Below are 16701 nucleotides of genomic sequence, written 5' to 3'. Positions count from 1 at the left end.
CATCGATAAATGCAAAGCAATCCCTTTTGTCCCCGAAATGCTTCTCCTGTGTAGTTCTTTTTCCCCTCACTTAAATTTTTCCTTAAATCACTACAACAGTTCTCCTGCTTCACATCCTGTTAGATGAGGAAGCATTCATGCAAACTATACAAGCGGCATTGGCAGTCCAACAACAACTCATGTTGGAAGTGCTCCATAAGTAAATTAGAAATCCCAAAACACTGCAATAGAGCATTGTAAAACATCACACCAAGCCACATAGGAAGACATTACATCAGATGATCAAATGTTTGGTAGGTTTTCAGGAGGGCCTTAAAGCAGAAGCTCTCAATGCTGGCAACACCAAGGAACTCATTACTGCTGAAATTCGGCAGGATGTTACTCATGCCCCCTACACATTAACAGCACAGAGGTGGAATGAATGGAGTGTGTCAAGCTCCTGGGAGTGGTCATCAGCAACAAGCTTTCTTGGATTCTTCATGTGGATCCACTGGTTACAAAGGCCCAACAATGTCTTCTCTTCCTCAGGCAGCTGAGAAAATTTGGCATGACGGCAAATACCCTTGCCAACTTTTATAGGTGCGCCATCGAGAGCATTCTGTCTGGATGTATCACTACCTGGTATGGCAACTGTACCATTCAAGATCGGAGATGATTACAGAGAGTGGTGAACTCGGCCTGGGCAATCACTAAGGCCAACCTCCCATCTATAGAATCCGTCTACCAGGCCCACTGTCAAGGAAAGGCCACCAGCATTCTTAAAGATCCATCTCACCCTGGCAATGCTTTTCTACAACCTCTACCATCGGGGAAAAGGTACAGCTGCCTGGACACACGCACCAATCGGTTTCGAAACAGTTTCTACCCTACTGTTGTTAGAATACTGAATGGACTCTCAAACTCTTAGCATTCGCCTATATCTGTGTTTTGGTTTTTGCCACTGTCTACGTATTATTTACTTATCTATGCTACTTAACTGTGTGATCTGCCTGTATTGCTCTCGAGACAAAGCTTTTCACTGTGCCTCGGTACACATGACAATAAATTCAATTCAATTCAGTTCAGATCAAAGACAGAGACACAAAGAGAAAATTCAGAGCTCAGAGCCAAAGCAACCACAAGTATAGCCACCAATGCTGGAGCAACTAAAATTGGGGATACTCAAGGATTAGTTGAGCAGTTATCTGAAGGCTGTGGAGAAGACGACAGAGTTGGGGCTGGAGGTAATGCCACAGAGAAGTGAGGGAACATGGATGGAAATTTTAAAATAAAGGCTTTTTTTTAAAACTGCAATCTAGCAGCACAGGAATGTAAGGGGATATAATTTGGCCTAAAATATGGGCATCAGTTTTGGATCAAGGCAGGCAAAGTGGTATTCAGTGGAACCTTGCAACCCAACTCAGTCAGCCCAAACTCCCCCCTCCCTGGTCCAGCCCACCTGAAATCATCTACATGTACCTATCCCACATCATCCAAACCAGTGGTCAGACGAAAGAATTGCAGATGTGGGCTCTGCCACAATTTACATTAATAGTAGATAACTGGAAGAAGCCAAGCCATTTTATGAAAGGAACAAAGGACAGCAAAGCCCAACCCAATAATTTAAGCTTCAGCCATGCATTCTTGTTGAACAGACTGATAAACTGTTGAAATGTAAAAAGTGTATATTCTCTTACCAGGAAGGAGACCCCGCTGGCATACTGAAGGTCTAATAAGCTCTCCCAAGCCATGAGAAGTGAGTAGATGGCTTTCGGAGGCAGTTCGAATACCACCTAATGTTGATTCTGAAAGTGGAGGATTTCCCTGTGATCCCAAAACATCAGTGAAGAGCTGTTGTACATCTTTACTCTCCATTTGTGCTAGTTCTAAAAGAAGAACAAACTTGTTATTGCTAAAACAATAAAACTAATTTTCAACATCGGCACACCACAAGTTTATTGAGACACAGAGGAATGAGGTAAGCCACTTTGGCGCTGTGAGGCAGCAGTGCTAACCACTGTGCCACCCAAGACCCGGGTTCAATTCCCGCCTCAGGCAACTCTCTGCGTGGAGTTTGCACATTCTCCCAGTGTCTGCGTGGGTTTCCCCTGGGTGCTCAGGTTTCCTCCCACAGTCCAAAAATGTGCAGGTTAGGTGAATTGGCCATGCTAAATTGCCCATAGTGTTAGGTGAAGGGGTAAATGTAGGGGAATGGGTCTGGGTGGGTTGCTCTTCGGAGGGTCGGTGTGGACTTGTTGGGCTGAAGGGCCTGTTTCCACACTAAGTAATCTAAACAAAATCCTCAAGCCAGTTCCATCAATCAAGTAATCTAAACAAAATCCTCAAGCCAGTTCCATCAATCAATGAACATGACTGGTCTGAGAACGAACTCCATAAACCCACCTTTTCCCCATGCCCCTTAATACAACTGGTCCAGCATCAATCGCCATTTGTAAAAGAGATACGCATGTGTAGAGGTGCTTCCTAAATAAATTCTTGAAAAGTCTGGTTCTCACTCAGACTATGCGTTCTCTAGTCCAACAATCCCAACCTGAAGTTTTTGAAATCTTGGACCAAATCACTACTTAAATCTTCTACATTCCAGGGAGAGGAACATTGGATTGCGTAATAGCTCCTGGTAATTTGACCTCCGAGCCCAACTAGCAGTCAGGTTATCCATATTGCATGCTCCCAGAGGCTCTTCCTAACAAATCTTATGTTAACTGTATTTTAATTGTGTTTAACCACATGTCGGTGGACATAAACCAGTTATTCCCTTGAAGTTCCTATACAGGAAGCCCTCGTTTTCCACTGTTCTTCTTTAACACTAAATTAATGGGTCCTGTATTCTCATTTAGGGACGACTCAAAGTTTTTGTAGTGTTGTTTCTTACCAGTCTGAGTGCAGGGCCATGACACCTGATTGCCTCCATTTAAGAGTGGTTTCCACTGCTTCTGACATTTCTTTCCCTCATGCTGACCATCTGACTTGTGGGCTCCTTCTCTAGTTGCCTACCTTCTGACTTCTGCCACACTGGCTATCCCATTGAACCGCCTGCTCCCGAGATCTTGTAAACCTTTAGTGTGAATGAGTGCTCTAGAGATGAGCAGGAGCAGCTGCTTTGATATGAAGGAGGCATGCTCTTTTTACTGGGTTTGTGATGAGCTTGGTCTAGTTTTGCTCAGAATTCTCCTGGTAACATATCCTACAGGACAATCAACTCAACAGATTGAGAACGCTGAAGACATTGGGCTAGAGTTGACTGGTTAAAAAGGCTCACACTAAGGGTTCAGGACACACACACACACACACACACGAACAGTCAGGGAACAGGAGCCAGGAGAGTCAGCAGCAAGATGGGAGGGGCTCAACCAGATGGTAGGTAGGGGAAGGGCTGGCAGCAGAGTGAGAGATCAGGATATGTGGCAAGTGGGTGGTTTTGGAAATTGAAAATGACCACATTTCACTTACATTTTTAAGCTTACTTCATTTTAAAAATTGATGCATTTACTAATATAGAAATTAGGTCACGTGAAGTACTTCAACAAAAAAAGTTTCAACAGTTTCATGCTTTTTTTCTGATGAGAAAAGTCCTACAGAAACCAACTACAACACTTACATTTAATTTTCATGAGAAAGTGATAAAGTGCAACAACTTGACGCGCAAAGTTTTCAAGAACACAATCACATGGGCATACACGATCTACATTCAGTTGATTGGAAACACAAAGCTGTGAAACCCTCTCAAATGATGGGGAAGACCACTTCAGAATATCGCAAACAGTGTTAGCAGCCTTGAGAGAGATGACTTGCCAAAATAAAATTACAATGCCAAGTAAAGTAACAATAGAAATATGACTTTCACCAAAAGAAAAGCATCCAAAGCCCTTTACAGAGGTGCCATCAAACATGCACACCACACGGAGAAGGAAGTACAAGCAAAGACAACGAGGTGGCTTTAAGCAAGGCCTTAAAAATGGAGTAAGGGAAGTAGGAAGACAGAGGAGTTTAAGGAAGAAATTGCAAAGCAAAGGATCTAGGTGGCTGAAGGCACAGCCATGTTTACAAAGCCAGAGAGGAGGGAGGCCATAAATAGGCTTAAACACAAGGTTAAGAGAACAGAGGCATTGTTGAACAAGGAACCACTGGAAGTTAACAAACAAACAGCACAGAATAAAATTTGGGCAGAGGCGCGCATGAACTAAAGTTTACAAAGTACTGAGAATGGTAGGACAGAATCAGAATAATTGAATATACAGTACAAAGATATGGATGAGGGCTTCAGTAGCAGGTGGACTGAGACAGAGACAGAAGGAGAGAGAGAGGTGATGTCATGCAGATGGAAGTAGGCAGTCTTTTTGTGATGGGAGAGTGTGTGTGGGGTTGGTACTTAAACTGGGGTTGATTCTGGAGCCAAGGCTAAAAACAAACAGTTACGTTGAGGCAAAAACAGTTAATGGAAAAGGGGATGGAATTTGCGGTAGGAGGACAAGACAAAAAACTTCAGACTTCCCAATATTTAACACACAAGGATGAGGGGGATATGGAATGAGAATACATCACAGTGACAGGATGTTACTTACACTTTGGTTAGAGCCTTTTAGTGCTTTTATGAGACAAACAATTTGTTAAGATTCAAGCATGTGCAAAAGACAGATTGGGAAGTAATAACACTTTCAAAACTTCAAGGGGAAAGAGGTAGATTAGAGCTGAAACAGTAGTTTTCTGAGAGAGGGTTTAGAAGCAGGTTTGTATTTGACAGCAATAGCTTTGAAGGAGAGGGTGTACACAGTAACTAGAGGAAAGGAAACCATCTGTCAGCTTGGGAACCAGCAAAAGAAGTTGAGTGAGTAGTAACTTAGTAGAAACAATTGAGGTGCAGGTGGTGGATCTCAGGCTGTGCATGCATGGGTCTGTGTGCCCACTTGTGCAGAGAGGACACAGGAAAAGACAGACAGACAAATTAAATATGTAGGTTCCTGGCTGAATGGATACACAATACTGAGATTAGAATCCATGAGCTTCTTGCACTTGAAGGAATAAAGTAGCTTCAGAAGACAGTTGGAAATAAAGCAAATAAGCTGCATATGTGCACGTGGGTTGTTCACTCTTTGGTATGATCCTGGACTAATGAGTGGCTTTAGCTGATCGTGTTTATATCGCCCAGCCATATCCAATGATAAGATAGTCAAACATGGTCAAGTCAGTCTTGGAGATAAGGGAACAATGTCGAGGGACTGACCCAGAGAAAACCACTTTGCAGCAACATGACTAGGGAGAAAAGGAAATCACCAGCTTTGAAGTGCAACTTTAGATGACTTAGGGAAGATTTTACATCACTGAGTACCCAAAAAAAACTCCTCTTTGTGAACTCCACAACACACAGCTATATCCCAACGTTATCCAGACATACACCAAAAAGCAAACTGCAGTTGAGACACTACCCTAAAATTCTACACCATTTTTGAATCGCAGCTCTACCAAGCCCCAAAAACAACTATCACTATTTACCCTCCATGATCTTTTCACACAACACTTTTCGACCTACCTTCTGTTACAATCTTGTCAAGATCTGAGCTGAGGGCACCCTCCACTGGAACATCATTGAAAGGCTGATTTCGCTTTGAGCTCTCATTTGGATGATTGGCTGAAAGCTCATCCGTAACGGATGAGATGTCAATCCCAGCTTAAAGAAAGGAGCACCGTGATAAGTTACTGAACAAATTTTTTTTTCCAGCAGTTGCGAAGTTGTGAAAAATGGAGCTGAATTCAACAACACAAAACAGCAAGGAAATGGAAAAAATTTTGCAGATTGCCTACTCAAACTTTAGGTCTACATGACCAACTTCCTTTCCATTCTCAAAGAAAAGACAGAAAACAATTTTAAAGAAATATCTATTGGCAGGAAATTAATAAAATAACAAATACAAACTCAAAGCAGTCCAACATGACTGGTAGTGAGAACATTCACAACCAAGTAATACCAAGATACACGAGTATAGGCAGATTTCCATCCTCAACCCACTGATCAAATTCAACCAAAGATTGGAGCTTTACTCCTACTCAAATGCAAAGTGGAGCACAACACAATAGTGAGGCATCTTTTATTTACTGTTGAACAAAACATAGACCATGCCCAAATCACATTGCAATAAGCACTGCTTCTGGTTAGATACACTGATATTTGATGGCTTAGTTGCTTCTGAATTTTATTGTCAGCCCACAAGAAACAAACTCAAGCTTCATAAGTTATTGTCATTTGTGATTCTAAAAGGTCAATCTAAAGAGAGTGAGCTAAAGCTTCTGTCAATGGCTTAGTTGGTAAAGGCAGTGGGTAACCACTTTGCAGATCAGAGGTCCTAAACATTATTCCTGGTCTGATAGTGTTATAATTGATGTCAGTGTCTGGAGGCACTGACAATCAGTAGAATTTACTGCTAATGCCAACAAAACCATGCTCCCAAATTAATGAAGGTCACTTGGATTAAATATTGGAAAACATTTCAAACACCGACTTCAGGAGAAAACAAAAACACTAAAATTAGTTGAGGATTCTATTTAAAATTATGGTCTTAATTTTAGTGAGCTTTCAACACCAAAGCAAAATCATTGGAAATGTAGATTTCAAGGAGGAGTCTTATTTCAATAATGATCTGTCCATTTTCTAAATGGTGATAAATCAAAGCTAAACATTTTCAATTCTCTTGGAAAGAACAAATTAAATTTAAGGAATATTTGGGCACTGAAAGAGAACATTTTACCAAATTCTAACACTATCAAGGAAAAGAACATAGGAACAGGAGTAGGCTATTCAGCCCCTCAAACCTGCTCTGCCATTCAAATCAGATCATGGTTGATCTGTGGCCTAACTCCATATGTCTGCAATGGGCCCATATCTCTCAAAAATCTTAGATTTAAATTTAACTTTAACAATTGAATTGGATTATCTTGCACATGCCAGTGACAGGGAGAAATTATAAAGGAGGGAGAATGTATTTGGTGTAACATATATAACAAGAGAGACCACCAGAGAGCATGAAGAGCTAGTACTCAAATCGGATCAGTGAAAATGCATCTACAAAAAGCTAATGAATGATGCATGTCACAAAGTTGAGCTTGACCACACTGGCAATGTGGCATGTCAACATTCTGACTTAATCTAAAATGTCTGCAGCCTACCAGCAGTTTCACACAGCCCTGCTTGCCTCTGGAACTTGTGTTTGGTGTGCAAATCTTAATATACTTTCTGAAGCAGGAATTCAATATCTCTGAATAAGCTCAGCACAAATCTTGTCAACTTTCAGATGAAGTAATAAATCAGAGTCAATTTTGTGGGCAAAGCTGCCTTGTGGTTACAACAGGAAAACAGTACATGGAGGGGTGCATCATTAGTCGCGATATAGGTAAAATCAAATTTATTGTGATGAAAGATACAGGCACTATACAAGTAGATTTGGACACAACCTGCCCACATAAGTGAAAGGAATTTTTTTCTCAAGGCAAGCAGCAAAGATAAGCATAAACTGCAAGCAAATAATCAGCTTAACTTTGGCTTTCCTCCACTTCCTTCCCTACATAACGCTTGAGCTTCATACATCCTCTTCAAGCTTGGAGCGCAGAGAATTATAGCTACACGATTCCACATTGGCTGGCTGGGGTTGCATTCTGCGATATACCTTACGCAGGAGTTATCTCCAACTGAATTTAGCAGACCCAAGACATAGGGCTGTTCTAAACCTGCTAGACTGCAAAACAAATAATATCTCATGATTTTAATTTTTTTTAAAAATTGTGTTCCAAACTCTCCTCAGGATTAGAATTATAAGTACATCATGATGTCCAATTCTTTGTGCATATACTTAACTGTCAGTGTTCAACAGTTCATCCCACCCAGTTGTTTTGTATAGGCTGGGAAACCTTTGTATGAACTATTCAAGATTTTACAGGTTCCTCTGATGGGCAATAATTTGTAAAGCTAAATTCCACTTGCACTGAACCACGACGAAGATTTAAATAGAAAATATGCACTGTCCCACCATAGTGTGGAATACATGTATCAGGCAACAGTCAACACAAATTCTATTAAAGGTCTGCAGTAATCAAAATTAGTAGAGTTCCAGATTTACTTTTACAATCGTGATGACATCTCATGGCTCAATACTGCAGGAGATAACAAAATAAACAGATCATTAGCTGAATGTCAACTATTTCAATTAACAGGAACCAATTCAGTTCCTTGTACACGGCTTGGCTGAACTGTGACTGCATCAAGTCTCCAAACACATTAACATACTTAATTCTGTACTTCACCCTCCTCTGTTAATGGAAAATTACAGCTGCTGAGATAGCTACCTGGGTGCTGACAACCCTACAGTAATTCATTCCACGTAGCCATTTGCCACACTGAAGTTCTGCAGGGTATTTGACATTGTAGATTATAGCCAAACCCAATGCTGACCTCATTCAAAATCTGCAAGCGCATTCTTGACACTGGGGGTGGGGAGCTGGGGACAATGGATGGTGATTAGGAGTGAGAATAATGTGACATCATCTTGTAACAAAGCGAGGGTCAACTTAGTCTATATGCAGGCCAGAAATCAAATCTGGGACCCTTTCAGCTGTTAAGGCTAAGGTATGTACTGCATGGTTGACTTATCAATTTGGATATCGAGAGCTCCTATAAATTCCATTTAAAACAGACTGGAAATCTTTGAACAAATTGTCAAATCATTTGTCAAATAAACGTGGCGGTGCAAACAAAATTCATCTTTTTCAAATCTTGGTTTATTACCATAGGTGGAATTTGAACCAAGAATCAGTGACATAACTTACACATGCTTAGATTACCAGTAGTCATTGGAAAAATTCCCGCGCCTCAACATATTTTATTCAAGTTATCATACCTTTACAACAATACAAATATTTGATTAGGTATAAAATATGATGCAGGACAATCCAAGATCACAATTGTTACTTCTGAGATAGTTTGTGAATGCAAACTGATTTTCACATGCATTTTACAGATAAAGTTTCAAAAGAATTGAAAGGCAGGAAAGCAGAAAAATCTTGATTGGCTTTTACGTTCACAATTGCTAAAACAAATTTTAGTACTTGTCCAGCAACCCACTGAATAGACTGGTGATATCATGTGAAGATCCTCTATGAAAACGCAAGCAGACATACAAGCACCCAGGTACAAACTACTGATGTTAACATGTGAACACGCAAAGAGTGGCGAGAGGGTCTGACTGCTTACCAAAGGGAGAGAGGGAGCTGTCTGCGTGGAAAGGACTGAGATCGAAACCTAAAAACCCAAAAGTACAATAAAAACAAAAAGGGAAAAAATTGAACAGTGGCAAGCAAAAGCCATTTAAGCCTTTCCAACCTAAAATGTCCACAACCATCTCTACAGCATAATAACACAGCCCAATCACTGTGCATGGCTCAAAGCAAATAAGAATTGTGTCAAAATTCAAAGTGACCTGTAATATTTCAGGGTCTCTACAGATATCAGGTTAGCCAGAAAGCCTGGATTCTAAAAATTAGTTGGGTGGTCAGTGCAGTGGACTGACTAAATAGTGTGGACCAAAACCACAGATATATCTGTAAAGGACACATTAAATGGACTATGTAAATAGCTCCTAACCAAATAATCAGTTAAGAACGCAGTCACAAAAGCCCTGCGTTTCACAAACAAAGAAAGGTAGCCTAGCTTTTACAATCAAAAAGACAGCAAGGTAGCTTGGTAACTTGAAACAATTCTGGAAAAATTCACACAAGGAAAGAAGGTTAAAACAAATGTAAAACATTTGTGCGTAAAGAAGTGAAAGAGATATACGACAGATTGAAGTAAATATCGACTAGAATACTGTTTCTAAACAAACCGAAGTTCAAGCATGAACAGAAAATGAGAATGGGGAGATGCAATTAATATTACCTTTTTCCACTGTATAATATTACTGTTTCAACCTACTGACTTCAAACTATTACTGAGGTGGTACATATTCCAACCAATTACTCAAATTCAATTCTTAAGCGGTGTCATTTTGGACTTTAAACATTAGCTCTTTCTCGCTCGACAGATGGTGCCAGGCCTGCCGAGTTTCTCCAGCATTCTGATTGTTTTGGATTTCCAGCATCTGCAGTATTTTGCTTTCACTCAAATTCAATTGGTGCGTTAAATTTTCAACTCAGCTCACCATTGGGGCAGTGCCATTATGGAAGGAACAGGGACTTTGATAGTTGGAAAAGTGCACAAGTTTGTGGTGAAACCTAAGTTAAATAACATTAAAAAGGGAGGAAAAAAACATGACCCATTATCTCTTGCAATGTCCCAAATATGGATGCGCCAACACAAAGAGGAAGCAGGCTTGCAACAATCAAATTAAATATCTATTATTCTCCAACAGTCACCTCTAGTTAGATTACTGCATGAATCTGTAGTTTCATATCTTTTAAGTTTCATGCTACATTTTATGAAATTTGGGGGAAAAAAACTAGGTAACTCTAATTTTTTCCTCAATCACAATTTCTGTATTTCTAAATACACTAATTCAGCATTTCTCAGAAAATGTGAATTAGCAGAGGCATACATATGATATAGTATTCCAGTGGCTTAAACAAATTAAAGCAGTGCCATAGGAGATCACCTCCTAATCTAGAGCACAGTTGTGATGGTTAACTGCTAAGGTGGAGCTGTTGTTAATATAGCTTACCCACAGGATTGCCCTCAAATACTGTGAGGAATTGGGCAAAACGGGCAAATAGGTAAATTCTTGGAAGTCAATTATAGAACAGTTACAGTTGCTTCTAAATTATTGTTCCAGGGCAGGAACTCCCAGAAAGATGTGACTGGCTTGCTTTCCTGGTTTTAAAAGAATTGTATTTTATAAAACAAGAATACAGTATTTTGCAGGATAGGCATGGCCTAGATGGCATTATATTTCATTAATTCCTCTGAACCTGCTTCATTTATTGCTTTAAATCGATTGGCTCATCCAACCTTAGAGAGGGTTGGGTTACAAAGAAAAACTTGGAAAGCTTTTCCAGATCTGGTTATTACAAGGTATTAAAACAAAAAGGCCTCAACATTCCTGGATTCTATTTTGCTGTTTATCTAGTCAGTCACTAATTCTGACAATGACATGGGTACTAAGTACCACAAAGCCAACACACTTTAGGAATCTGCGCAAGGCAAAATATTAGAGACCGATCAAGCATTTTATTAAAAGGGCAGACAAATCAGCATAAGCACACCAGAAGCAGAAAGAGATAGGACAGAAATCAGCATATGTGGATTGGAGACGGGCAAGCACACAATTAACAAGACAATAGGCAGCAGGGAGAAGCTTCTTTCCACTGTACCCATCCCATAAAAATACATCTACTGTGGCTTCGCTCACAACACCAGTCACAAATGCATCAAAGGCAGACTGTAACTCAAAACCAGACTAAAAACACAGGTAACAAACTGACTTTAGGCCTCACATAAAACAGTGGTGTACTTCCAACAGAGCTCACAATTGTCAATGTAAATATATTTTTAAAAGCACTTCTCACATTTGCTACCCTGTATATGTTTACTGGTTGAGTGAAAAAGTTGGCAACCTAAAAGGGGTTACAGTAATTTCCACTAATCTCTTTTTAATACAAAAAACAGAGCAGCTGAAGAAATCATTTGTAGCATATTTATGACAATCTGGAATGTAAGTTCCAATCCAGTTGTGAGACCGAGATTTTTATAAAAGAATGTAACACGGGGCAGCCCTCTCGTCCAACTTGCTAAGTCTCTATGCAAGCCACAGTTACTTAGTCACACTCCTGCTCTTTTCCCATAGCTCTCCAAAACTTTTCAAGTATATACCCATTTTCCCATTGTAAGTACGATTATATCTGCTTCCACCGTTCTTTCAAGCAGGGCATTTCAGCTCACAATGAGCTGCAGAAAAAAAAATCCTCACTTCTCCCTGGTTCTTTAATCTAAACTGTACCTCAGCTAATCATTTACAAGAGCTGAATCATGAGGAGAATTTGACAATTTGCTAGCATACACCCCCTTCTTGTTACGTTGCTCATGTTGAGTCTGAGGATACGCTGTTTTATCTCTAGTAATGCACAATACAGTATAAGAATCAATAATCGACATTAATTGAATACATCAAATGGCGTCTTTATTGTAAAGTACTGTCAATGGTATCTTTCGTCCACAAATCCACAATTGAATGCTATTTTCACATGCTGCAATTGAGAATGCAATGGAGCAAAATTGAGCAATCAATTTAACTTAGTTGAAAAATGAACGCAAATTGAAAGGTTTTTAGCTTATTAAAAAAATACAATTCCAATTTAAATATTTTCACGATTTCAATTGGAGAATCTCTTTATATATGTAACATTTACATTTCTGAAAAATGTCAGTGCATATTGAAGAAATGTTGCTGTTAATTTTGGTGTGCATCTGAGCAAACATGCCCAAATGAAAGAAAGATAAAGCCAGTGAAAATAGGAGCATGGGAAGTGTAATCAATAGAAAAGAGCACTAGAGTGCACTAGAGAGATATAGTTTTCATAATAGGGGTCTGATAGTTGGTGGGTAAAGATATATATACACAGAGAAGTGGCCACTTTTACGAGGAGTATCAACAGTGGATGAGGGCATGAAGCAGCAAGTTGGGGTAAGTGTTTCAGTAGAAGGTCGTTTTTCACAGAGATGTTGTAGTTTCTCATGAACACACCAAATTGTACAACTCCCTTCTGGCTTCCTCATTCCCTCACCCTGTTCGTCCCACCAATCAAAAATCCTTTACCCATCTGCAGCATCATCCATGATAACTATTTACGCATCAGCTTCTCTCCTTCACCCTTCTGCACATCTCTCAGCACAGCTAGCAAGGGATGATGGAGGTAGTGGAGGGGGGGGAACAATGGTTGGAGTGGTAGCAGTTGAGTAAACTGATGAGAGACATCTCAAAACTAACTATACAAAAACACAACCTAACAGAAACTAAAAGTGAAGACCTAATGAGAGGCAAGCGAAGCGAATCAGTGTAATTACAACATGGAAAGCAAGCCAAATGGATAAACTAAATGACATTTTTTTTGTGTTCAAGGCAAGTGATGGTACTAATGCAGAACAGAGTAATTGTCATTTCAGACGCCCAATGTCAGCATCATGCACTCCCATGAAAATAGCATAGGCATAAGCAGAACTAAACTTCCTTCGTACTACTCCATATGTGCCTCAACTCTTACTTCACAAGACTGCGCCAGTTGGGCACTCTACTGCCTGTCACCCTCCACACTAACCATCTGTAAGATTGCCTACGTGACACTGTCAGTAAGTGCTAAATTCAGTTTGGCTTACTACGGCGGATGGATTTGTACAGCAACAATAATTTTATATTCAGGTAGTTAAGCCAGACAATTGCATCAGTAGAAGGGAATGCTGCTAAGTTGCCTCTTTCATATTTATGAGTCACGCACTCACTCAGTCAGTCATTTCTGTTGCCTGGGTCTGTTCTACATGACCAGTTGCGGGTCAGGGAGCTTTTAATTTTTCATTTGTGAAAGTACCTATATCTGTTGTGCCTTGAGAGACTGTGGTTGTAGGGTTGCCCATGAGATTCCTGGAAAAGTCAAAGTGAAGGAATCTTCTACATCAAAGTCATTCATAATTATCTGTAACTTTTTGTGAATCAGGCCCACCAGGAACAGGATTGAAACTACAGAAACTTCTTTTTTGCTCAGCAGAAATTTCACTCAAATTATACGGCTGAAACTCTAGAGCTACCTGCAGGGTTTCTGTATGTACAGTTCCTGCAGGGGTACATCCCACTTACCCAAGTTCAGAAAGCTGGGCACAGATTGGCAGAGCCAACCTCCAAGTGTGCACAAGGGCAAGAGTATAACTGCATTCAATAGTGCAGCTCACTACAGAACATCACTTAATATTCCACTGTTTATTCAGTTGGATGCTACAACATTTTATAAAAGCAGCGTCCTGTGACGCAAGTCACAATGTATTACTCAAAAGGTTAAGATGCTTTCCTTCAAGGCCAAAAGGTCTAAATATTGTCAAGTAAACATTTCTTGGCTTAAACTTTAAATTGCTCTTTAAGCTGTAGGTTACATGATTTGTAAGGTTCATTAGGTCTCCATTAACTAAGCTATTTTTAACTGCTGGAAAAACTTGTACATAAAGACTTGCATTTGATTTATTTGTACTTCTATTTAAAAAACAGGACACAATTTGTAGTTTCGACAGTGATGTGGAGGTGCTGGTGTTGGACTGGGGTGGACAAAGTCAGAAGTCACAGGACACCAGGTTATAGACCAACAGGCTTATTTGAAATCAGCTTTCAGAGTGACAATAGACAATAGGTGCAGGAGTAGGCCATTCTGCCCTTCGAGCCTGCACCATTCGTTATGATCATGGCTGATCATCCTCAATCAGTATCCTGTTCCTGCCTTATCTCCATAACCCTTGATTCTACTATCCTTGAGAGCTCTATCCAACTCTTTCTTAAACGAATCCAGAGACTTGGCCTCCACTGCCTTCTGGGGCAGAGCATTCCACACAGCCACCACTCTCTGGGTGAAGAAGTTTCTCGTCATCTCTGTCCTAAATGGCCTACCCCTTATTTTTAAGTTGTGTCCTCTGGTTCGGCACTCACCCATCAGTGGAAATATGTGTCCTGCCTCCAGAGTGTCCAAACCTTTAATAATCTTATATGTCTCAATCAGATCCTCTCTCAGTCTTCTAAACTCAAGGGTATACAAGCCCAGTCGCTCCAATCTTTCAACATAAGATAGTCCCGCCATTCCAGGAATTGACCTAGTCAACCTACGCTGCACTCCCTCAGTAGCCAGAATGTCTTTCCTCAAATTTGGAGACCAGAACTGCACACAATATTCAGGTGCGGTCTCACCAGGGCCCTGTACAGCTGCAGAAGAACCTCTTTGCTTCTATACGCAATCCCTCTTGTTATGAAGGCCAGCATGCTATTAGTTTCCTTCACTACCTGCTGTACCTGCAAGCTTGCCTTCATTGACTGGTGTACAAGAACACCCAGATCACTTTGTACTGCCCCTTCACCTAATTTGACTCCATTTAGGTAGTAATCTGCCTTCCTGTTCTTGCCACCAAAGTGGATAACCATACATTTATCCACATTAAACTGCATCAGCCATGCATCTGTCCACTTACCTAACCTGTCCAGGTCACCCTGTAATCTCCTAACATCCTCCTCACATTTCACCCTGCCACCCAGCTTTGTATCATCAGCAAATTTGCTAATGTTACTATTAACACCATTTTCTATATCATTAATATATATTGTAAAAAGCTGCGGTCCCAGCACTGATCCCTGCGGTACCCCACTGGTCACCGCCTGCCATTCTGAAAGGAGAGTGCTGCTCCTCTTATCAGGTGGTGAAGTGAAGAGAAGCACAGACACAGAAATCGGCAGACAGTTTGAAAGATCATACAAATAGTGTGAGTGGAGTGTCGACAGGTTGAATAATAAGTCTCTGCGGGTGATCAAGTGTCAACAGCTGAATAGCAAGTGAAGGGATGACTTATGATCCGATTAATTGAAGCAGAGATAATTACAAAAAATTAAAAGAAAGATGGTGTTGGAGACAAATCAAATGGCTCAAATATGATGATAGGTCTAAGAGTCGCATGCTGAAGGTCAAATCAAAGTAACAAGTAACCCAAAACTGTACAAAATAATTAAAGTTGAGAGATCATAACAATTTATCAACGTGGTATCGTCAAAACAGGACAATAAGGAAGATTTTACAATACAGTACAGTATGGTGGGGTTACATGGAGTGCAACATGAACCCAAGATCACAGTTGAGGCCATCTTCATGGGTACAGAACTTGGCGATCAGTTTCTGCTTGGTGATTCTGCGTTGTGGAGTATCTCAAAGGCTGCCTTGGAGGACACTTACCCGAAGATCAGAGGCCGAATGCCCTTGACCGGGAGGGAACATTCCTGTCAGGCGATTGTTGTGCGGTGTCCATTCATCCGTTGTAGTGCCTGCATGGTCTTGCCAATAAACCATGCCTCAGGGCATCCTTGCCGAACGCGTATGAGGTTGGCACCATTGGCCGAGTCACAGGAGTATCTGCCACGTAAACGTGGGTGGCGTTCCCACGTGTAATGAGTGTATCCATGTCGCTGATCTGTATTTTTTGCAGAGGTTGCTGTGGCAGGATTGTGTGGTGTTGTGGTTGATGCTGTCCTGAAGGCTTGGCAGTTTGCTGCTAATGATCGTCTATTTAAGGTTTGGCAGTTGTTTGAAGGCGAGAAGTGGAGGTGTAGAGATGATCTTCGCAAAGAACGCGGCAGAGTTTCTCTGCTCTGGGGAAGTACTGGACAGAGGGTACTCGATTGGTCATGTTCTGTGTCTGTCTTCTGAGAAGGTTGTTGAAGTTCTTCACTGTGGCACATCGGAACTGGCAATCGATGAATTGAAGATCGCATCCCGCTCATAAGAACAGGGTACGATGACGCTCAACTGATTAATCACCAGTTCTCATGTGCCACAGCAAAAAGCCACAACAACCGCCTCAGAAGACAAGACACAGAACACGATCAATACAGTACCCTTCACCTGGAGCAGAAACACTACACCATGTCCTTCGCAGCCTTCAATACGTCAAGAATGACAACGAACATCTCGCCATGATCATCTCTACGCCTCCACCTTTCG

At 40.8% G+C, this 16701-nt stretch overlaps 1 protein-coding gene across 4 annotated transcripts in view; it reads right to left on the bottom strand.

The window, feature by feature from the left end:
- Positions 1–16701, bottom strand: part of kmt2d (lysine (K)-specific methyltransferase 2D) — a 245245-nt gene that overhangs the window by 98952 nt on the left and 129592 nt on the right. For 2 of the 4 annotated variants that reach the window (XM_043681826.1, XM_043681827.1), the window contains exons 26-28: positions 9236–9283; positions 5528–5665; positions 1677–1865 (exon numbers count right to left, since the gene is read on the bottom strand). In XM_043681826.1, coding sequence (XP_043537761.1) covers positions 1677–1865; positions 5528–5665; positions 9236–9283 — 375 coding nt within the window. The remainder of the gene's footprint in view (positions 1–1676; positions 1866–5527; positions 5666–9235; positions 9284–16701) is intronic. The other 2 variants (XM_043681828.1, XM_043681829.1) reach the window with 2 other exon arrangements.

The sequence above is a fragment of the Chiloscyllium plagiosum genome, chromosome 43 (assembly GCF_004010195.1).
Source record: "Chiloscyllium plagiosum isolate BGI_BamShark_2017 chromosome 43, ASM401019v2, whole genome shotgun sequence".
NCBI classification, from domain to species: domain Eukaryota; kingdom Metazoa; phylum Chordata; class Chondrichthyes; order Orectolobiformes; family Hemiscylliidae; genus Chiloscyllium; species Chiloscyllium plagiosum.
Note: the sequence above shows the minus strand (reverse complement) of the source record. Positions and strands in the feature narration are given on the sequence as shown.